A 24116-nucleotide genomic window follows, 5' to 3' on the forward strand; every position below is an offset into this window, starting at 1 on the left:
ATGCCACTTTTATTAAATGACAAACAGCCTCTCAGTTTGAGGGAGAAGAGCTCCTGTTCTTCACACAATTGTAGAAGAAAACTACCTTTTTGTTCACGTGATCAGCCAGATGAAACATCTCCTTTGTGAGCAACACAAACCGTCTCACACAGAGAAAACATCCATCCGGATCCTGTGTGTCGTCTGTCTTCTGCTGCTCTCTGTTGGTGACTGAAGGTAAAATAGAATCAGCCTGACTGTGTGAATCTAATCTCCAGCAGTAATCTGAAGCACAGTCATGTTTCCAGCCGACTCACAGACACTCACACTGTTTCTGCTCAGAGCCAACGTTCATGCTTTGTCTCTTCAATTCACTCTGATGCCAAATGTCTCAAAACTTCCTCCAGTCGGTGATAAATCTGCTGTGCTGCATCAACACGTCACGTACAGTCAAAGTCCACAAGAGGGCGTCTTCCCATCAGGGATCCTGCCACAGGCCCCCCGCCCCACTGCTGGGAAAACCTCTAAAGTGAGGAGAAACTGTTATTTCAGCTTTTCAGCTCGATGTTTAAAACACATGAAGCTCCTGCAGTGAAGAGCCTTCATATACACATTTATAATGATGACGTGCTGACAGGGATGGTGGACCACCTGAGGCAGAACCAGAACCCTGTTCCCTCCAAACAAGATGGATCAAGGTGGAGAAAAAAAAAAAAAAAGATGATGACTTTTCTGATTAATCAATTAGCAGCTCAGCGCATGAAATATCAGAAATGTTGAGCTCTTTAGTTTGGTTGTTTACAGTTCACAGGTTTTTAACAAAGATGATTTTTCGATATTTTTCTGACTGAAATCTACTTTTTGAATCGGTTCTAATCCACGATGAACATTACAGCAGATTGAGATGTTAACTACTAGAGTTTTGATTGAATTAAACATTATATGAACATCAGGAACAACACTGACAAATTTTTTTGATTATCAGTTATAGTATCTGCTGATTGTTTTCTGATAATCATTTTATTCTACAGGACGTCAGACAGTAGTGAACATGACAAAGTAAACACTAAAACATTCAGTTTCCAGTGTTTGCTCTAAATGAATCATTGATTATCACAATTGTTGCTGATTACAAGTTTAAATGATTTGTTTTGTCCAGCCGACGCTTCAAAAAAACCCAAATATTGAATCAATGTGATGTGAAACAGGAAAAGGCTTCAAGTTCTCACGTTTAGAAGTTAAAACCAGATTATTTATCAAAGTACTCGTAGATATTTCTCTGTGGATCGAGGAAGAGACATAATCATCTAACATCAATCACCAAAAGAGTAAATTAACAATTATTCTAGCTGATTAAACTGATTCATCATTTATCATAATTGCTGCTGGTTAATTTTCTGTCCATGTAAGAATCATTGCAGCTCCTAAAATGACCATCACAAGCTTCAAATTTCACCTTAACTGATTATTATCTTGTCCAATCGACACTCCGAACCCCCAAAACATTAATTATACAATGATTTAACTGTAAAAAGCATAAAATCCTCTCCTTATAGTAGTTAAAAGCAGATAACTTTTATTGTTTTATGCTTAATAAATGATGATAAACACAAATCATTATGACTATTACAACAGTTGTAGATAATTTTCTGCTGATCAAATAAAAGATGAATGAGCTTATTGTGGCTCAAACAATGAATATCATTAAAACTAAAAACTATTTGCCATTTTTGTTTGATAAGTGATTCAAAAACTTTTCAGTCCACTGACTCATCAATGCAGCAAAGTTATAATTTCAAATTACTTGTTTTTTGTCCATCCAACACCTGAAACCTCAAAATGTCATATATCCAATGACTCAAGACAACAAAAAGAATAAAATCCTTACATGTGAAAAGCTTACACAAAGAAAGTTTCATAAATGACACTTTACAGCCAATCAAAGATCAAATCTTCACGTTTGAAAGCTGAAGTCAGAGATTTTTTTTTGCCTTTCTTGCATCTTAAGTGTCTAAAAATCATTCAGAACTGTCACTGATTACTTTTCTGTCAATGGACTAATTGTTGCATCACAGGTGACGCCTTCAAATGACTCATTTCGTCCAGGAGATACAGGGAAAAGCAGCAACTCCTCTAGTTGGAGAAGCTAAAATCAGAGAATGTTTGACATTTAGATTCATGTGAGATGACTAATCAAATAAAAAACTCGGCACAAGAGTGATTTACATTAGACCCGCGCGAACATGTACAGTAGATCATGTAGGAGATAAAAAAAAAAGAAACCCAGCTATGCATCCAGAATGTGTCTAATTAATTGATGTGAGTGATTATTAATGCATTAAAAGGAGCTGCGGTGATTGATTCATGATTTAAACACGTACGATGTGATGTCTTTATAGAGCGCCGGTGACTGACACGTGCTCTAATATGAACCGAGGCTACAGGTTGACCTTGGTGTTTGAGGCAAAGGTCAGGGCCGGAGCTACGTATCACCTCTCACTCTGCACTTCACTACGGGCCTGAATAAATATGGCAGACAGAAAGAAAAGCAGAGACAGAGGCAGAGAGAGGCCCGTGACTGGTAGATGTGTGGCCTGCTCAGAGGGGCATTGTTGGAGCTATGAGAGGACAATGCACTGCCCCCGCCCTGAATACTCGCCATACCAGCTGACCAGCCATTACCAACACTGCTGCTGCCGCCGCCGCTGCCCCATTACAATCCCCACTGCTCTGACACACACACACACGGACACACACACACACGGACACACACACACACGGACACACACACAGCTTCCCACCCAACCTCAATCATAAGTTTAGTCTTACAAGGCAAAAAAACGCCAACAGTAGACAGAGGAGAGAAACCAGGTGGGAGGCCAGCAGCGCCTGACAAAAGGCTTAAGTCAAGGCATGCATGGGCACACATATTGTGTCGCCTCCCGTGTGTGTGTGTGTGTGTGTTTGTGTGATTTACAGCGGGTTAAGTTTAGACCCTCACACCTATCTGTTCCTTCAGCAATAACATTTGAGCAGCAGCAGCCACCCAGAGAAAAGCAGGGCACACATCACACCTTCTTATTATCTCAGAAGACGAGTCCTGATCGTAGCCGAGGGTGTGACCAAGTGTTCGGGTCGGTCACTTGAGTAAAAGTACCAATAAAAGACCGTCACAAGTACAAGTCCCGCATTTAAAGTTTTATGTACACGTATAGAAGTAGACATTATAACACATGAGACATAGTTTTAAATCTGCTGGATCATCATTTTTATCAGGAAGTGATTATTTTTTTTCATCAAGTTCTCTGAGAAACAACCAAAAAGACAGAAAAAAAAATCTCAGATCTGAACCAAAAGTTAATGGGCTCTATTCTGGGCCGAGACGCGTCCTCCATCCAAGTTTCATGGAAATCCGTCAAGTAGTTTTTGCGTAATCCTGCTGACAAACCAACAAAAAAAACCTGACTTACACTCAGTAATTAAAATGTAAAGATTAAAGGGGCACTCTGTAGAAAATCAAACTACAGTATTAAAGAATTATTAATACAAAAACTCTCTAGGTGAATCAATAATCTATTCTCAGGTCACCAGAGCCCTGTTTGAAGCTAGGACGGTGGCAGGGTCCGCCACACACAAACAAAGTGAAACAGTATGAAACAGTGTCGTCCTTTAAGGTCAGTTTGTTTGTTCAGTTTACTCGGTCATGAAGACAAAGAGAGTTTGTTTATTTGGATCGTTCGGCAGATTTCCTCCACGTCTCAGACGCCTTTGAGACGTCAGCGGTTTCACAAAAGAGTCAGTTCCTCTTTAAACTTCACACAAAGTTAAACCTGAACTGTTTGAGGCCCAGAGAGGAGCAATCGTCCAACGTTTCAGAATAAAAGGCACGTCACAGAGAAGTCTAAATAGATGAACACACGTGTGTCGCTGAGTTTCCTGTTTTCTTTGAATTCTTTCCTGTTCTAATTATTGACATCAAGACATCTTCAGAAGTTCATTAGAAATAGCTTTGATAATTTAAGTTGTATTTGAAATACATTTAAATATAAAAGTAAAGACATTGTGTTAAAATATTACTTTGGTAAGAGTGAATATGAAGAGTACTTAAAGTAAAAGTCTCACAGGACCTGATAACAATTATGGTTAAGTTTCAAAATACATTTTTTTTGGCAATATATGTACTTAAGTGTCAACATTATTGTATCAAATTGTAGAGAAGTGGAAGTATTAGGTGGCAAAAAAAAAAAACTCAAGTAAAGTAACTCAAAATTGTACATAAGCAGCATTAGAGTAAATGTACTTAGTTACATGCCATGACTGATTAAAATCAAATGTATGTGAGTAAAAGTCTCTGATTATACATATATTTAAATCGATGTAATTTGTAGTGTTATCTGAAAGTGACTAGTAACTGTCGTGGAATAAAAGTACAACATTTGCCTCCAAATTGTAGTGGAGTGGAAGTACTTCAGTATCAAAAGTACAAATAAAGAAAACTTTTTCTATGTAATCTAAAAAGTAACTTAATTGAATGGTACCTGAATACTGTCTTTAAGCAGTACTTGAGTAAAGGTACTCAGTTACAGTCCATCAGCAGAGTACCTGAGCTCCTGGGGGCACCTGGCCACACACAGTGGTGGACCGCAGCTGGTGAGAACAGGTGTCAGAACAGGTGTACAAACCTCCGCGAGCTCTTTTTGCTGCTGTACTGTGGGCGTTGGGGGGCCGCGCGCGCGCGACGGACAGGCGGGAGGGCGAGCTGCGAGGGGGCGAGCACGAGCACGAGCCTCCTCCCCTGTGAGAGCGGGCACGCGCAGGCGCACTCCCGCCAGCCCTCTCGTGCGGCCGCTGTACTGTAATCATATGATAGGGAGGCGATCCGCCGCAGATAGCGACACACCGGGCGGACACAGCGCAGCAGCCGGGCCGGAGGACGCCAGTTGATGGAAGACGTGCAGCCGTTGGAGCAGCGCGAGGAGTCGGTTTGAAAAGTGTCGCCTGAAGTGTCAAACAAGAACCACTCTCCCTCTTTAAAGGAACTTTTCTGAAACTCCGGAGAGAGTCGGACTGAGGAGGGGGGAGAAGAAGAAGAAGAAGAAGTAGTAGAAGAAGAAGAAGAAGAAGGGCGCACACACACAGACGTTAACCGAACAGGAGTCGAGCTAACCGGGCTGAGGGTCGACTGATTAGCTAGCGGAGTGAGGCGGTCAGCGGGTCGCGGCCGGTGGAATCCCCTGCGGTCCTCGCATCGCTTGCCGGGGCGTGTCTTTTTTTTTTTTTCTTTTCTTTTTTTTTTTTTTTAACAACCCCCTTCTCTCTCTCTCCCGTAAGTTAAGTTTTTTTTTCGACTAGCTAGGTCACTTTATTGTCGAAGCCATGGTCGGGGAGACAGAGGTGAAGGAGAGACCCAAGTCCAACCCGGACTACCTAATGCAGCTGATGAACGACAGGAAGGTGATGAGCTCGCTGCCCAACTTCAGCGGCATCTTCACGCATCTGGAGCGGCTGCTGGATGAAGGTAAGTCGGCACTTTTAAGCACATTAACATTACAGAGGGACAATCCTCCATGGCTAATTCAGCGTTGAGTTTCTGTTTTTTGTTTGTTTTTTTTTTCAAATGGCGAGTGTTAATAAAAGCAACGTTACTGACTCGCTTTATGGAGTAAGTCATTAACTGCAGGAATTCCTCTCTGGCTCCTTGGAAACGTGACAAGTCGTGTCATCCATCCGACCCCGAGAGATGCTAATGGTTCATTACCAAACACTGAATTCATTCACACAGCTGCGGTGTTTAAATTCACAATAACATGAATCAAATGTTTCTGTTGATTGGCTGTTAAATCACATTTTTTAATTTGTTGAGAGCAGCAGATGAGCTCTCTCTGTCTCTGTCACACACACACACACACACACACACACACTGGGCAGTTGGTGATGGGAACAAACAGACAGTTGTTAGTCTTTCCCAGTGACCTAATGCGCAGGCTTATGTGAATGCTGCAGCCCATCCCTGAGCAGGAGAGCATGTCACTGTGCAAAATGTGTGATTTGAGGCCACTTACACGCCGTCTGCACAGCTGACCGCCTGCACTTAAACTTGTTGCCATCTCACATTTGCGACAAAAGTCCCCAATCTTTAATACGTGTCACTTGTTTTCAGTGTGATTCTCGCTACTGTTGTTGCACATCAGGATCAGCGAGGTCCTGACTCGCTGCTCTGTGACAAGTCTCATGACGCAGCAAGGTTGCACTCAAACCAGACGACCTCCAGAGCCTGACAAATAGGGCATCTTAACATGTCTAGTTGTGTGCGTTCACGGAGAAGACTGACAGTCGAGGACATTCATCCCTCGCACATGATAATGTGACACCCATGGTCAGAATGAAAGGCATTGTACCGTGCTCATTTCCAAGCCTGGCTGTGTCTTCTGCCTGAGTAATGTGGACAAGGACACAGCACCAAAAAGTTTGAGCGGGGGTAACATGAAAGCCTGCCAGTCACACATATTGTCAGGGTGCGTGTTTGTTGCGTATTTGGAAACACTGCGGTGGCGTCCGGCCTATATATAAACCAGTGACAGGTTGAAGTGTTCAGATAAGGCCTGCTACAGCTCCCCCCCTTTATCTTGCACTCTTTTAACTCTGTTGTCTTCTCTCACTTCTCGTTTTCTTTCAGCAAGTTGCAACTGAACAAAAGTGTGACACAAGAGCGGCTTGTCTGTGCAGATTTGTTTGTGTATGCGTGTGTGTTGTAATAGTCACTTTTGGTCTCAAACAGGTCAGGATTGGTTATTAGAGGATCATCATTGTCACTGTAGCTGTGGCTGTAATTATGGCATCCTACTGTAGTTATTACGGTCAGACTTATCACTCTGAGAGCAGGCAGACATGCCTGTCAGGCTGCTTAGGTCAGATGATATTTGTGACTCAAGGCGGTTATTCTGTGTGTGTGTGTGTGTGTGTGTGTGTGTGTGTGTGTGTGAGTGTGAGTTCAAGCCTGGGGTCTGTGTGTATCTGCTGCGTATGTGTTTGTGTGATGCAGTAGTCGGTTATTATTGTGCTAGCGTGTCATTACAAAGGCATCAGAGGTTAGCATCGGTCATTGAGACGACACTAAACAAGCAGACAGGCAGACAAACACAGTCTCATTCATGATGGTGTCTCGGCACCAAACCCAAGGCAAGAAAACGACCGTTTAACCGTCGGTTTTTAAAGCAGAAATAATGAAAACTCTCAGATATAATGACAATTTTGCCATGTTTCTGTGCTTTGTGAACTACATTTATTTGGTATGGATTTACTGTTATTGATTATTGATAATCACGGAGACTTATAAGCAATATTTGGAACTGATATAGATTTGCAGTTCAAATGAAAATCTGAAAAAAAACAGTAAATAGAAAGTAACTAAGTTCAGTTTACTCAAGTCCTCGACTTTGGTACAATTTGACACACTTGTACTTTACTTGAGTATTTACATTTTCCACTCCCTAACACTCAGATATTGTACTTTTTACTCCACTTTAGTTATTTGATAACTTTAGCTAGGAGTTACTCTGCCAATTCAGATTATTCAGTGATATTACTCTTGACGTGTAACCAATCAGATGGTTTTGTGGGCGGGACATTGAGTGAAACCACAGACTCAACTGCAGACAGGAAGGTGGTTACATCCGAGCCAAAGGAGGCCATTTTTAAATAAATCTATTTGATCGGCAATTTGATGGAAGAACCAACAACATCATAATGAGAAAATGCTGAATGTCAGATGTGATTAGTGACCAGGACTGCTGCTCTGACCAAAACCAAAAAAAATGGAGAACGTCAAATAGGCATTTATCACAATTTTGGGCGTTTTATAGACCGGAAGATTTATCAGATGATAAGGAAAATGGCCTGCAGATTCATCAAAATGAAAAAAATATCACTAATTGCAGCCGTGTTACCTTATAATAATTGCCTTGTCCGTGTGGTTGTTGAATAACTAGTGACATGAACACAGGTGGGTAGAGTAGGTCACTGTGACCCCACTAACATGCATGTTTTTTTCATTATTTACACAGTGAACGGGGAAACAGTGTGTGTGTGTGTGTGTGTGTGTGTGTGTTTTGGAGGGAGAAACTGAAAGAGAGAAATTGCCTGTAATAATTGCAAAGCAGTCAGTGGTTAGATTCTACATTGTGGTGCAGAATACTTGTGACTGTCTCGCTGCCTGTCTGTCTGTCTGCCTGACGCACTCAGAGCATGCTGTAATTCTGGTGACAGTGAGTCATCGTCCTAAGAAACGGACGTGTGAAGAAACGTGACACTCGTCGCCCCTCATTGACACCTTCCCGCATGTCCACAGATAATTTTACTCAACTTTACTCCCGTGTCTTTCTTCCTCTGTCTCGCAGAAATCGGCAGGGTACGCAAGGACATGTACAACGACACAGTGAACGGCGGCATGTTCAACGGACGGGACATGGAGGAGCTTCCTGAAGCTATCGGCCCCGTGGCTCAGCTGCAGGAGAAGCTCTACGTTCCTGTCAAAGAGTACCCCGACGTGAGTGGACAAACACACGACCTTTGACCTTTCAGAGGAGTTTGTTTACTTTTTGCTGTTGTCACTTTATCTCCTCTCAGTTACAGAGCTGCTGCCAGAAAGTCAGCAAGGCTTTTAATCAAGGCTCGATCAATAATGACCCAGAAAAGTCTTTTCTGACAAACTTAAATGAATATTTCAGAATAACGAGGTGTGAAAGACTCAAAGAAAGCGACATACTGATGCACATTCCTTCTCTGCGACACAGTTTTTCACCATAAGTTTACACTATAAATATTTACAAGAGCTTAGAAGGCCGGATTAAGTCTTTCCCCCCAAATATAAAGACAAGTGCGGTGCAGTGAAGAACACTTTACCATCCAGTACATACCCGCTCTCGCCAAGTACAGTTAAGCACTTCAATATGAGTTGCGTTGATCCAGATTGAATGGCTCACATGACTTTCTCCGTGCATCAGCTCGCCAATCACCGAATACAATGACAGGCTGTCCTCACTCACATGACAGAAGACTAACAGGACACACACACACACACACACACAGACAGGAGGGCACTGGAAAACGGTTGAAGTCAAGGTTAAATTTAGAGAGCTGCAGTTCCTCTATCTGAATCTGTGTGTGTGTGTGTGAGAGAGAGAGCGAGTCGAGGGTCATCCTAGAGCAATTGTGTTGCAACCAAAGTGAACGTTAGGTTATACTAAGCTGAAAGAATAGGAAGAGGCTGCACAAATGTCATGAGCAAAGTATAGACAGTGGCAAAGAAACACACACACACACACACACACACACACACACACACAGGAGCAGCTGTCTAGTTAATCACTCAGTCCTAGTGACAGATAAGGTTAAGAGAACGCCGCTGTCCTGTCATGCCACCAGCACCGGCCAGCTCCCATATAATGAGCTATTTTTGTCCGTCTTAGTAACACAAACACATCACAGATGCACAAACTTCAAAGACACACTGTGGTGTTAGGGTGACACACATGTTTGCAAATGCACACACGTTGTAAAGGGGCAGTTTGAGTGTGTGAAGTAAAATGTGTCGGGCCTCGTTTCATTATCACATTGTTGTTTTTGCTCTTTTTTTTGTGTAGTTCAACTTCGTAGGGAGGATCCTCGGCCCGCGTGGACTGACAGCCAAACAACTGGAGGCAGAGACCGGCTGCAAGATTATGGTGCGAGGAAAGGGCTCCATGAGGGACAAGAAGAAGGTACACACACTCTGATGAGTGCTTTCTTTGAAACTCTTTAGAGGACTGATACCTCTCTTCTGTCCGGGTGTTAAATGAGAAGCTAGTGCCAGGAGCTTTAGCTTAGCATAAAGACATGGAGACAGGGGGAAACTGCTAGCCTGACTCAGTCCAAAGGTAACAAAATTCCTCTCGTCTATTCTACTGCCTTTAAGATGCAAGATGTTGGGTTTTAGTTGAAAACAAAATAACAAGAAAGAAAGAAAGAAATGACAGTTTTATTATCAGTGCATTGTGTTGCAGAGATACCAACTGAAGTTAGCATGCTAACCAGCTAACCCTGTCCTGGAGCTCCCAGCAGTTACTCTGATGGTTTGCTGCCCCCTATTTGCTTACTACTCATTTCACATTTGGACAGTTTATACATATTGCACCTTTAAAAACCTCAACTCCTACCAATGGCCAGCAGGGGGTGACTACCCTGGTTTCAGAAAGGAAGTTTCATTGTATGTACGCGTATGAGAAAACGACCCTACTTCTCACCACACTGAACAGTTTCCTCATGAGTTTATGATCTCAGTCGCTAAGCTGAAGTCTTTTTCAACAGAGCGTGATCTTCATTTAGTAAATAATCGTCCCATTAAGATTAAAATAGACGATAAAGTGGATGCTCTTTATTGCTGAGCTGTCTTGTGATTTCAGTCACTACCCCGGCTTGTGCGCCGGTTCTAAGTCAGATCCAATCAGAATATCCTCCCGTCTCGTCCAGATATGGTTATAGTGCCAAACTCCAGGTAGTCACAATTTGTTTACACCCAACTTATCATTTCTACAGAGCAGTATTTGTAAAGATTAAACAGAGGAGACATAACTTGTAATTAGTGAACAATGAGTGAGTTTTGGAGGTGCTGCTAGGCAGATTTTGTTATATTCAAATGGAGCCAAACTGGCTGTTTTCCCCTATTTTTAGTCTTATGCTAAGCTTAGCTAACTGACTGCTTTATACTTACATTTACAGTAAAGACACAAACATCTCATCTAAATCAATACTTTCCTTTTTTTTCAAGATCTGGTGTTAAAGTTGATTATGGTTGAGACAAGTATCCTGTCATACCGATCATTATTTGTACTTCAATTATTTTGAAGGTTACATGCTGTGCTTCAAATTGATTTCATCTGGGGGGTGGATGGCCACTCGGCAATAACAAAACGGACAAAAACAAACAAGAACGCTATGTACAAATGCGCCCGAGCAGCTTTAACGTGAACGGAATCCAAATGGGTGAAAGTAGAGCTCTGCTCCGATGTAAGAATACGTTTGAACAGACCAAAATACCAACATGTAACACAAAGATAGTTGTGGATTTTGATCCAAGTATTTCCCCACTGAGGGAGAGTTTAACTTTAGAGCTGGGGGCAAACACTCCCACAGCACTCATCTATCTATCTATCTATCTATCTATCTATCTATCTATCTATCTATCTATCTATCTATCTATCTATCTATCTATCTATCTATCTATCTATCTATCCTTCTCTCACAATGACTTTTCGGAGCTCAGTTTCCCTCTCCTGTCCTGGTGTTCGGTCCATCTGTTCTCCCTTCCTCTCCCCTGGTGTGTGCTGTTGGACGGAGTCGGCTCAAGCTTTCCAAACGGCAGGTGGAGCAAGTCCAGCATTCCAACCCACCCTCTCTCTCCAGAACATTCCCTACCCCGCACGCCCCTCCGAGAGAAAGAGAGAGAGACACACACAAACACACAGACACACACAGAGAGACAGAGAGGAAGGAAAACAGAGACACAGTGGGAGGCAACAGGGGGAGACGAGAGAAAGATGTTGACTTTTGGTGTTTTTCAGAGTGATACATCTCACTTGACAAAACATCCACAGAGGATAGAGTGTCCGAGCACACAATACTGAGAGAGAAGACTTCATGATTTCAGTTTCAAACGATGCTGCAACTTACACTTATTTTCATTGTAGATTAATCAGAGGGGTTTTTCTTTGTGATTAACTGATAGTTCAGGCTGTCAAAAGCTTTGAATGGTTCGGAATTACGAGTTTAGATAAGAAGATCAATACCACTCTTGGATCTGTCCGTTTAATACCAGTTACAGGGGGGAAAACAGGCGGCCTGGAGAGTAAAGTCTCTGTAAAGGTCAGGTTGGGATCGAGAAGATCTACTTCGTACGACTTCTTGTCAAACCACGGCACAAATTAAAAGCACTTAAAGTAAATGTTGATTGTGCAATGTAGAGGCTATAAAATAATGTAACCATCTGCATTTGGATTGGCTCTCTATTAACCGTACTTTTGCTATAATTTGTCTGCCTCCGGCCACGAAAATGAAGCCTGACTGAAAATCAAATTTGGCCGTCATAGAGAGGAGAGAGAAGCCAATAGCCTTTACATGCCGGGATTAACGCTGCACATATTCGGACAATCTCTCCTGGAGGAAGTTGGTAGTTTTTCTCTCAGTTTTTCACATGAAAAGTGAAGCATCAAGAATAACAGAAGACAGCAGGAGAGTTCAAACAGGGCTTATGTTATTACCTCCCCAGCAGCTGGTGGGCAGGTGTAAATCATATACTGTATAAAACATGGACAGAGTCTCCATCAATGTTTTTGAGGAGCCATTGTGAAGCTCAGTGTGGCGGCTCCTGCCTTCGCCATCGTGACAAAAATAGGAGCTCGGGTTGAAAGAAGCGCAAAGCCTTAATATGATTTTGAACAAGTGAGTTAATTAGCTATAGAGTCCAAAACTGTTATTTGAATATCCGGCCAACTTTTACAAAGAGGCATACCGTCAGCTGAGCCCCTCTTAAAACCACAACTTCTCATTTTTAGTCTTAATTTTGGATTTTAGTGAGTTTTACAGATGCTTGTTTGTGGTTTCTGTGACCATTTTTAGTATTTATCAGTCCAGCTTTGTCCACTGGACAGAGCTTGGCTAGCTGCTACAGTCGTTATGCAAAGCTAAGCTAACTACTTGCCTGCAGCTTCAAATGAAACGTTAAATCAGTCTTCTCATCCAACCACCATCCATGAATGTTGAGGTTACACGCAATTTCATGACAGTCCATTCCAAATTTATTGAGATATTTCAGTCTGGATGGAATTAAAGATTGAACCACCACCAACTGATGAGCGTCCCAAGAGTTTGGTGTCGCTAAAAATAAAACCTAATGTCTGTCACACGTTTCCAATTAGACTTTTCTTCAAGTTGCTTAATTTGTCTGATGAACCTGAGAAAAAAATGCAAATATTAAAATGATCTGAAACAGAGAAACGCAGCGAATCGAACTTGTGTTTGGCACATAAGGTAATTCAAAAAAGACATATTTTTTGTTTATCAGTAACACTAACAAATACAACCAGCAACAGTGTGACTCATTAAGTGAGTTGTTTTTGTCACTGAATCAACATCTAGATATCAATGAAAGTTTAAATTTGTTAAAAAATTAACCAAAAAGTGTGAAGAACAACAACAGATTTGACGTTATATCGTCTTACAAAGTCATTGTGCTGTGCTGCGAAGACGTCAGTCCAGTCCAACCTTCAATACCACTGCCAGTTTGGATCGCTAGCTGCATGGCTAACTGAGCCACTGACAGTTAGCAGCAGTCAGTGGTTACTTTGCTGATATGATGCCCCCAATTTGTTTGGAGTGACCTTGGACAGGAGGCCACTTCTTACATGTTGTACCAATTAATGAGTCATTTTAGCAAAGAGATAAAACTGTGACAAAAAAAACGTGGTGTGATTTGGGGAAATGTTCCAGAAAGAGTCAATAAACTGTAGCACCAAACTTCTGTAGCGACCAAAGTGCAACAGGAGTTTGATAACGTTTCCAAAGCTGCATCACAGGGACCTTGAGCCTTGTGTGCATTTGTGTGTAGTTTGAGGCCAAGCTACAGAACCGAGACAAACAAGAAGAAGAGTGAAATCCTGTTCCCTCTCTGCAGCAACGGACCGAGCCTGTGCTGTGCATTCAAACGGGGCTCTTTAAAACCTTTTTTTTTGTGTGTTTCAGGAGGAGATGAACCGAGGGAAGCCCAACTGGGAGCACCTCAGCGAGGACCTCCACGTCCTGATCACAGTGGAGGACACACACAACCGGGCCAAGATCAAACTCCAGCGGGCCATCAACGAGGTCAAGAAACTTCTGGTGCCCGCTGTGAGTATAAGTCCGAACCCCTCAGCGTCAAATATTACGGGACTGGACTGATGGAAAAGCTGTGTGTGACTGGATGAGGGTTCACTGTGTTGGTATGCATGGAAGGGGGAAGGGGATTGTCAGTCCAAAAAGTGTGTGTGTTTGTGTCTTTTTTGTGTTTTCGTGTGTGCGTCTCTGTGTGTATGAGAGAGTATGTGTAAGGGGTTAGGGTAATTAGGGAACACGCATAAAGGGGTTTCCATGGTAACCCCGGGTTGTTTGAAAGGCTGAGGGAATGAATGGAGAGTCTGTTCACTTGTTCTCCCCACTCCATCACTCCTTTCACTCGTTCACAACTCACTTCATTCCCAAACTACTGGCTACAGTATTCCTCTTTTCTCCCCCCCCCCTTTTTTTGTTGTTGTCCACACAAGAGGACATTTTGATTGCACTCCTCAACATTTCTCACATTCTCCAGCCCACCTATCTGCCCCTCCACCCCCACTCGCTTACATACATACATACATACATACATACATACATACGTGCATAGATGTGTGCAAACATGACAAAGGCACATATTTTGAAATAGCAAGGCTCCTTCCTTTTCCCCCTCTGTATTACTTGCAACAATAGAAACAGACTGAAAAGACCAGCAGGGAGGATTTCTATTGTGGCAATCAGCCGTCACTTCCGCTCCAATCACAGCAGAGCATCGGTCGGTGATAAAAGTAAGAAGTCTCTATAGGCAATCAGAAGCCGAACACCTGTTAATCTCCGCTTGTGGCTGTGTGAGTGCAGTGGGTGAAGTTAATGATATGTTAGTTTAACCCAGCCAACCTTGCCATCTGACTGTAAATCAGCCGAGCTTTTCACCGAGCTGTAACTGGAGCTAAGAAGGTCTGACGTCTGACACTGAATATATTCGGGGGGATGCAGTGGCTGCGTTCAAGGTCCGGTCAGCTGCGTTTGAGACTTTGAAGTTTTTCTCTTCAGAAAAACACTCAAACTGAATCATAATTACTTTTTCAGCGCGCTGAAATGTTTGCTGACTTGTTGACCCGACTCTCACAGAAGTGAATTCATTCACTTGTCGAACGGCTGAATGACAATCCTCCTCTCTATGTGCGCTGATTGTGCTGCTCTGCTGGTGTGTGTGCTGGTGCAGGCTGAGGGGGAAGACAACCTGAAGAAAATGCAGTTGATGGAGCTGGCCATTCTCAACGGGACCTACAGAGACGCCAATGTCAAGACGCGTAAGGATGACATCATAATTAACATGTGGAGGAGGGCTGGTGGGAGACAAAGGAGGGGTCTCGGTACAGGAGTCCACTGTATATTTGAACAAAGCCTCTGTTTCTCCTGTTAAATAGTCTGTTTGTCTTCTCCTCTTCTTCCCTGTCTATTGTATGTGTGTGCACTTTGTGTGCTTGCGTGTGGGTGTGCGCATACTCGCATTATGTATATTTGTGTGCTGCGCAGCCACCGCCGCCTTCCCTCTAGGGACCCCTCAGGCGCCTCGGATCATCACAGGCCCGACGCCCGTCCTGCCTCCGAACCTGCGCAACCCTGCCCCCGTCACCACGCCGACCATCATGCCTCTGATTCGTCAGATCCAGAGCTCGGCCCTCGTACCGGGAGGGAATCCACACCCGGCGCTGGTGCAGCAAGGGCCCGAATCTGGAATCATCTACACGCCGTACGAGTATCCCTACACACTCACGCCCTCCATATTGGAATACCCGATTGACTCAACTGGAGTATTAGGTATTATAATCAAAAGTTCATCACTTTCATACATGGTCAATGGATGTATTATGAGAACTGGATACTGGACTCCAATCACACGCGTAAATAACCCTTTCAGTCGATTAGTGTCTCCGTCACTGGCCCCGCCCACTGGAGATGACCGCATTTCTGGTCTTCGCACGTTAAAAACCACTTAAAAAATTCACCCAGTGTGAGGTCGATATAGCACTGATGCAGTACCGGGTTATGTTGACCCAGGAGCGATGGGTTGCTTTGACCCAGTGTTGATTGTACTGGATCAAAACAGTGTGTAAGGAAGATTTACAAACGTTTAACCTCCTTGGTTTGAATCAGTTCTTTAGACATGTTTTATAATTTGAGTTTCTCTGCTCCGGCACTAGTCGAGACTTCAACCTGTCTTGTAGCTACAACTATAAAGATGTGGTCAGTTAGAAATCAAATGAAATTCTTGTCCTGCGTCTTTTTACCGCTCGTCTGCTTGTGCCGTCTCTCTTCATTCACCCGCGACAGTTCTGTACCAGCTGGACAGATGATAGCACGACCATACAGACCGTTTGTATGATACGATACAACTTTACTGTCTGTTTACAATGAAATTCATTTTGCATCCTCAGCCAGCACCAATCAAGAAGTCTACACACAAATTAGATATACAGTTACACTTTTGGTGGATATTTGTTAAGGCACCTCTAACACAAATAGTTTGTGTCCAGCTCAGCCCTGACTGAACTCAGAACTCGTTTCCCTCTCGATTCATAAAGCTCTTCACACCTTCACGTCTCTACATTTTGGATGTAAAGATTTGAAGGCGTTTGGATATGCTGGTCGTTCAGCACTTCTCAGCCACTGTACATTACTGTTCGTTAGAATTGGGACAAGACCAAGTCTCCAGTTGACGGCGGTGGCGTTTGTCCAACTGTGCTTCGACCATTTTAGTCCAAACTGATATTAGAGGAGCGTTACAAAGTGAAGCAACTTTGTTGCTGGAGTTTAGTTAAATTTCAGGCGTCATAAGCCATCAGAGGAAATTAATGTAACACTGAAATATGTCAAAATTTGACACTAGCTTGCAAGCTAGTTAGCCGCGAGAAATCAGCAAACAAAAAGCAATTCTGTGGTTGTTAGACAGAAAAGGACCAAAATATGTTGAAACAACAAAGTTCTCGGAACACCTCGGTTTGTAATGTGCCTCTAGACCCAACACTTCACCTGATCACCTGACGAGTCATGACGTCGTACCTCCAGGTGTGAACGCGCAAAACAGAGGGAGGATCTAAGTGGTCTGGGCACGGCCTGTTCCCCCAAACGTAACGAAACACTTGATGTGTTCATGTCGCGATAGGCAGCAGGTAGAAGTACTGCGGTTTGACACTGGAACAATTGGCAGCAGTATCCAGCTCTTGTAATACATCTGCGGCACATACACATGAATTCTGAAGCTCATTGCTGGGCTAACAGTCCCTTCTCCCTGTGTTTTTGCAGGTATGGCTTTCCCAACCAAAGGCTAAGCAATAGCAACCCTTCCTAGCACACACATGGACTGGCTTGCAGAGACTCCCCCCTCCTCCCCCTTTCTCCCCCTCCTCCCCTACATACTTGTCCCGCAGAGCAAACACTCAAAGTTTGCTCATACTTTAGGATGACAGATTCCTCGACAGTCATTCTGTAGTCAAGTGTCCATTCCTGTTAATTTCCTCCTTGTATTAGCAGACTAGTGTTGTGGTGTGACAGCTATTTAACATTTTTTAATAGTTCAGCTTCCGCTTGTAATTTTTAACACGTTTTAGTGAACCCATAGATATTTTAGCGCCGCTGTTTGTGATTTAATATATGTTAAAGCTTATTTTAATCACAGAGCTCTAGAGTGACTTTGCTTACAGCTGATGTTGAATCTACTAGTGAAGCTTAGTGAGAAATTAGTGGTTTGGATTAATATTTTCTTTAGAGAGCAGAAGACCACAAGACAACAAGATATTCTGTCTCTTAGAAGCGTTTTGACTGATTTTCACCCTCAGCCTTGAACACTTTTTATTTTTATTTTTTTGTAAAAAAAAAAAAAATTCCTGGTTTCACTGATGTTGGTGCCATGGGTGGACTGTTTGATGTCTTTCTGATGAGTAACCTTCTGTGTTCTGTTTTGGCGATGTCAATGGCTGTTAGCAGGTGCCATGACCGCTAAGGTACGACGCCACGACAAGAGAATCCATCCTTACCAAAGGGTAGTGACCCCAGACAGAGGTTAGTTAGCTCACCAGCCACTTTATGTGTACATGTATATGTGTGTGTGTGTGTGTGTGTGTGTGTGTGTGCGTGCATGCAGACCAATGGACCAATTTCAGTTTACATGTGTCTGTAAAACGGCATGCCTAAAAAAGAGAAATTACTGTATCAGGCGAAAAGGTCACACGCTGAAGCAGTGTAAAATGTGAAACAGTGTTCGTTGCAGTGAAAGTGAAATAAGTGAGCAGATTGGGAGGAACCATGTGAGGGGTGACAGCTGCAGCGGTTATCTTTGCTCGCCTGTTAGATAAACTGGACGGCTCGCGGTGCCGGGACCCTCTCAATTAGAATGGATCGCTCCGTTCATGTGACTCGGTCCTTGTGACTCTGGATTTGGAGTCCTTCTCAGAAACTTTTTCCTTTTTTTTTTTGTTGTCGTCGTTTATCTCTTCACTACTACTCTTGACCCTAAACTGTGGGAATTTTTATTTATACCCAACTTCATTCCAGTAGATTTCCACAAATGTTTTTTTTTATGATTAATTAAATCCTGTGTTGTGCCCAATGACTATATGACATTTAAAGTAACAGTGATTGTCTCTTTTCCTGAAGGTCATTCAATTCAATATGATCTTTGGTCTTTACTACTAAAACACAGCGTGTGATGACTACTGAGGTCTGTGTTACAAGCTCTTTTGTATGAAATACTGTTGTTTGTGGTCTTATCAGTCGCCCACTGGACTTTATCATTGGGGCTGTTTACATCTTTCATATATTTCCTAGCCAGAGTGGTGCTGTTACCATGTATTTAGCTGCAAAATAAATTTGTATATAGGGATTTTAAGGATTTAAGTGCTTATATGAAGCTTATGGAACAAGATCGCTTGGAAATACTTGTAGTATTTTTCCTTTTTTTTTTTTTTTTTTAGTTTTTTTTTAGTTTGTAAATTTTTATTTTTGTTTTTACGACATGCTTTTTATAGATGAAGTGTCTCCATGTAAACTTCAAACTTTATTCAAGGTGTGTAGCTACTACTGTTTTAGTCACCTGCGAAAAAAAAAAAGGTGGCAATGAAGGCAGTGTTTTGCTCTGTCTATTTAAGATGAGGTGACCTTCTCAATTCACAGGCCTCGTGACTGTTTTATGCAATAGAAAAATGGACTAGCTAGCTACAATATATGTGTGTATGTGAGCGGTGGCGCTCTTGTTGTACACGATGGACAAAAAAACACTAAAAGGCAATAAAGATGACTATTGAAAAAAATCTCTAAAGAAAACCAAAGCCTCTAAATTCTTGTAGTTAGTCTGTCTATTGTTAAATTGTTTCCTCTAAAATCACCATCTCTTAACCTCTCATCACTGTCTCCTATGGTGCCTCTTCGCTTACTGTAGTCACTAGGTGCTCTTCTAATACTCCATAGCACAAAGATAATCAATAATCAGTTAATCACAACTGTTAATCATCAAGATCCTACGCCTGCTGCTAAACAACAGCTCTTCTTGTCAGTGAGTGAAAGTATTTCTGAGGCCCAGGCACTTTTTCTTTGGACATAAAGGTCACTCTCTCACCCACATGAAACCATGCTGTCTCCCTCTCTGTCTCATGGTTTCACTGTCTGTCTGTGCTAGACGTAGCCCAGCTAGCATGAGTAGTATCACTATAGCAGCAGTCACACGACAGGAGGGGCATCTTCTCCTTAACCTAACCCTGCAAACACCTTCACGAGTCCACATCAGCATTGCTAACCAGCCATTCCTTATGTCACCACCCGGTGGTTGATGTAAGTCTTTCTGAATGGTTATGCCGGGCTCGTGAAGGTGTTGCGCGGCTCTTCTGTAGCGCCCCTCATGCTGTGTGACTGCAGTAGATCTGCCTTGTTGTCATCCTGACGCCACTAGCTGACACTAATCTCTCTTCTATCTTTTTTTCTTTTTATGTCCCCTTTTATGTGCCCTTTTTGTTTCCTTTCCACGTCTGTCCGTCTCTGTCTGTCTAACTCTAGCTGCCACGGCAACTAACCCATGACCCCTTGACCTTCTGACCTTTCCGCCCACTGATGACCCGCCCATCTCTGCCCCGCTGGCGTGCTCATTGGCCCACGGCCCCGCCACTCCCTCAGCTCAGCCAACCAGACCAGCACATTGGGAACAACCCGGCTGCTTCTGTCTAACCAGCCAACCAGATGACGGCGATCATGGGAATAAACCTCAGGACCCCGCCCATCACCACGTCCTAACCTAAACTTTACCGAACGTGCCTTCCTTCCCCAAAGTCCAAAGCCAGAATGGTACAGAATCATTCGACGGTTGAAATCCCAATCTGTCACACCAGTAGACTTTACTGGGGACGGGCCCCTGAACTGGTGAAGGGCTCTGAAGCCCGGCTGTGCCAAACTGTGTCCCTGAGCTGCCCTGCCCTCAGTCCATGTGATGCAATAATATTAATGACTCATTAATAACATGGTAACTATACTGATAACGATGGTACTCATCCAGCACAGGAACGCTCCGTGAACACTAAACTAAAAGAGACGCTGATATTTTGTTACGTTTTTCCTCATCTGGCACCTTCTGATTAACCTGGAAAAGTTTATAGCTTCTTTTTTTGGGCCAACGTACTTTAACATAACTCATTATAACAAATCATAATCAGTGTTGATGTATTCGTATATTAACACACTCTCTCACTTGAAATGTAACATGTGAATCCAGTAAAGGTGCTCAGTGAGGAAAAATAACAAACTGGAATCCAAAATTCAAATTCAGAGTGTCTCTAAAGTTTTTCTTACAGGAACAGTGAGAAATTAAACTACAGTCTTTATCAACTCGCACTCATACAGATGGAAAGTCAGGTGAAGCTTTGTAGCCCACAGAACATTTCTGGAGCTTCACAGCAAAACAGCGTTGTAGCATTCTCCTAAACAACTGAAGTAGATGGAGACTTGATTTAAAATGTTACAAAACAGCTGGCAACAAATGTAAAATGTCTCCAAACAGCTCGGCTGACCTAATCCACGTCTCCTCGTGTCCACGAGTCCTGAGATCTTAAATTGATTGACCTTTACTGGCGATTCCAAGTGGTGTTATTGTTGTTGCTGTTTTTCTCAGAGCCAACAGGACAAAACCTGCGTTTATTCATTCATTTAGTCCAAAATGGAGACAGGAAAGCAAATCGAAACGATGCCAGGCGGCAACATTTCTATCTGCTTGGATCACCAGTCAGGCTTCATTTTCCACAGATGATTTCGTGGCTGGTGGCGACAGAAAGACATAACAAAAGCGAAGTTCATGGGGAAATAATCTAAACGCTGATGGTGTCATTATTATAATGACATGTTGGAGCAAAAACTTTTCTATTGCCAGTTTAAGAGAAAAATCTTCAGTGCTTTTCAGGCCAAGTATCGAACTTCAATACTTACCAAGCATCAAAACACATCCTGACATCTGATACCAAATTTAATACCTTCTAATCTCATCAGCATCAGTCAGCCAATAAGCTTCAAAACAACCTTCTTGAGCGCCGACATCTAGTCGTGCTGGTGATCGGATGTCTCAAGGCGAGCTGGAAAAACACAAGGTTACACCCAGAGTCTGCTCAAAGTCTCACGAGCTCAGCCGCGAGTAAAGGGTGTGTATAACGTCTTTTCAAATCCATGTGTCGTCTCTGGGCTTCCGTAGACGTGGATTGCTCTGTACAAGCAGCATTTTTTTGTATTTGTTTCCTCTTTTAAAGTCTCCAGCTACTTCTGTTGTTTAGCAGAGTGTTGCAACACTTCTTTACTGTGAAGCTTCAGAAATGTTTTGTTTGACTGCAAAACTTCTCCTGACCCTCCGTCTGCATGTCGATGAGGAGATAGTGACTGAATCTTTAATTTCTGAGGCGAACTGTTGCGTCTTGCATCCCACTGAATCAACATATACAGTATAAATACCAAGTACAGAGAGGGAAGCGTGCACTTCCTTTGTCTAAATCTGGAGGACTTACACAACGATGCCTTTGCCTTCTTCACACTACAGTATTGTATGAGCTTGAACGGCAGTGCCTTTATTTATTGAGAGCGATGGAACAATGTTTCACCTAAATCTACTGCGATCACGTCATTTGGGTTTATGCAGATTGATCAGATGTCTCGTCGTACACATTTCTATGGCTTTTACATCCAGAACTCTTCTCTGTTCAGATCTCAGTGCCAAAAAAACTGAACAAAAAAAAGTGTTTCCTTTGAATTGGAGGTGCGACGCAGTATTAAAGCAGCAGCTATAGTGTGTGAGATGTTGATGTGAGGTTTGGGATACCTCCAGAGAACAGTGTTATATTTGAATTTTCTTTGTTTGTTTTGTTTTGTTGGAGATGAAGTCATCCATATATAAATATATTTTTGCATGTGTATCCGCTGTTTTCAGAAGTTTTACAGACACACACTGATGCCTTGACATATGAAAGAAAGAACAAAAAGAAAATCATGGAGTCGTAACATCTGTAACACGTTTATAATGTATTTTTATATTCTATTTTGTACGTGAAAAATAACATTAAATGACCTTTTCAGATAAGAAACATTTATGCCTTACTACGGAGAGTAATTTGGTGAACATAACATCCTTCACGTGTCATTTATTAGTAATCACTGTCCTGATTGACTGGAGTCTCTCTGATGTTTCTCTGTATTAACTGGAGCCTTTGAGATCAGCATCGCTTGCCTTCTGTGCCTTTTTGTAAACTATGAGTGTGACAATTAACAGTGTAGTACAAACATTAATCTACTCTTCAAGTGTAGGTTACTAACTTTGTTACCACTTCTGTGATTATTAACCACTGTGTCTGAATTCCTTTTTAAAAAGAATTACATGTGTGTCTAAAAAAAAAAACAGTGAAAAAATATGTGTTGAACGATGAACTTTTAACTTTTTTGGAGCAGGAAATAACTCTTTGTACACTATTAAACTCGTAGCTATAAAACTAACAAAACTTTGTCGCTTTTTCTCTGTAGCTCTTAATTATGCAAATCAGCTTCCTTTCTGCATACTAATCACCAAACACGCCTCAGATACTGAGAGAGAGAGAGGGGAGGAAAGAAGGGGGAGAATAAAAACAGCGGATACTTGAGACAAAATGAAGGGAAAAGGCCACAACATGGCGTTTTTCCCACTTCTCCTTTTCCTGTGTTCTTTCTCGGCTGTCTAAGTGGACATCACGCACGTCCATGTGTGTAATAAGAGAGGAGAAAACACACCCAGCTCTCCATGGTTTCTACGAGGCATGCACATGTAGAACAGAAAGAAAAAAGGAGGAGAGGGAGGAGGAGGAGGAGGATGAGGAGGAGGGGGGAGGAGGGTTCAGGTTTTGGAGATGTCTGGGGAATTAAAGGGAAATTGATTGTGCAAGCTCGCCCTCAAACATCTGCAGAGTAAATATTACACAGTGTGTCCCTGAAGTCACACCTCTCGTGACCCATGTTTGTTTTTGTTATTCCTGCTTTTTCACACACGCACAAAATATCAGTGAAGTTAAAAGTTTCCCTCTAAAAAAAAAAAACCACACACACAAAAAGAGAAAAAGAAGAGAGTCACATGGGTTTTTTTTTTTTTTCTGCCGTGAATGCAGCAGTGGGTGGCTCATTCGTCCTCTCCCTGCCCTTCCTGCCTTCATTGTGGAGTTTTTTGGGGGGCTGATATTGAACTTCAGGCTTTGGAGTCGAGCCCGCAACCTCAGCCCCCTCACGATCACTGAGAGGAGAGAGAGAGAGGACATAATGTGACTCCTCGCTGACAATCCTCTGGACGGGATCAGGAAGACAAGACGCCCGTGTGGACGTGGATGGGTGGAGGTTCATGGGTGTAGCACTTCTCAGTCTGTTTTTCCTGTTTTCAGTCAAGTTTTTTTTTTTTTTTTTGTAGTGCTTTCGTGTGTTTCATTCTCAGCCTGCTGAGAAACACTACCTCGAGCATCTGGTAATGTATTCTGCAGTCAGCTCTCCCACCATTGCCAACACTGGGGCCCAGAGCTCCCAACAATCAAAAGCATGGCTGTGTGTGTGAGTGTGAGTGTGAGTGTGTGTGAGTGTGAGAGGAGACGACAGGTTGATTTACATTACTATGTATGCACGGGCATTCTCCACATAATGAACAGCTCCAGATTTCCTCTTGCTTGGTAAATATTTGATGACCGAGCGGCGGGAATGATTTTAAGCGAGAACCTATAAGCTGCTCAGAAAGTTGTATTTCAAACCCCTCTCTCTCTCTCTCTCTC

At 42.7% G+C, this 24116-nt stretch overlaps 1 protein-coding gene across 5 annotated transcripts; it reads left to right on the forward strand.

Moving 5' to 3' along the window:
• Positions 1–5355: 5355 nt before the first annotated feature.
• qki2 (QKI, KH domain containing, RNA binding 2) lies at positions 5356–22830 on the forward strand. 5 transcript variants are annotated; one of them, XM_037081608.1, is made up of 9 exons: positions 5356–5497; positions 8376–8524; positions 9621–9737; positions 13753–13896; positions 15044–15131; positions 15358–15642; positions 17104–17127; positions 17806–17883; positions 19870–22830. In XM_037081608.1, exons 1-9 carry the CDS (start codon positions 5356–5358, stop codon positions 19890–19892), a joined length of 1050 nt encoding a protein of 349 aa, XP_036937503.1. In that variant the 3' UTR covers positions 19893–22830. The 5 variants fall into 5 exon arrangements, with proteins under 5 accessions (XP_036937503.1, XP_036937504.1, XP_036937505.1 ...); XM_037081609.1 differs by having other exon boundaries at positions 17809–17883; XM_037081610.1 differs by lacking the exon at positions 17104–17127.
• Positions 22831–24116: the final 1286 nt, after the last annotated feature.

This window comes from Acanthopagrus latus, chromosome 20 (assembly GCF_904848185.1).
Source record: "Acanthopagrus latus isolate v.2019 chromosome 20, fAcaLat1.1, whole genome shotgun sequence".
In the NCBI taxonomy this organism is placed as follows: Eukaryota; Metazoa; Chordata; class Actinopteri; order Spariformes; family Sparidae; genus Acanthopagrus; species Acanthopagrus latus.

Bases quoted from the DNA above. Each gene is read 5' to 3' on its own strand.
- qki2 (XM_037081608.1), top strand. From the start codon at position 5,356: ATGGTCGGGGAGACAGAGGTGAAGGAGAGACCCAAGTCCAACCCGGAC. The intron at 13,897-15,043 runs GTGAGTATAAGT...GTGCTGGTGCAG, and splicing joins AGAAACTTCTGGTGCCCGCT to GCTGAGGGGGAAGACAACCT. The intron at 17,884-19,869 runs GTTAGTTAGCTC...GTCTAACTCTAG, and splicing joins GGTAGTGACCCCAGACAGAG to CTGCCACGGCAACTAACCCA.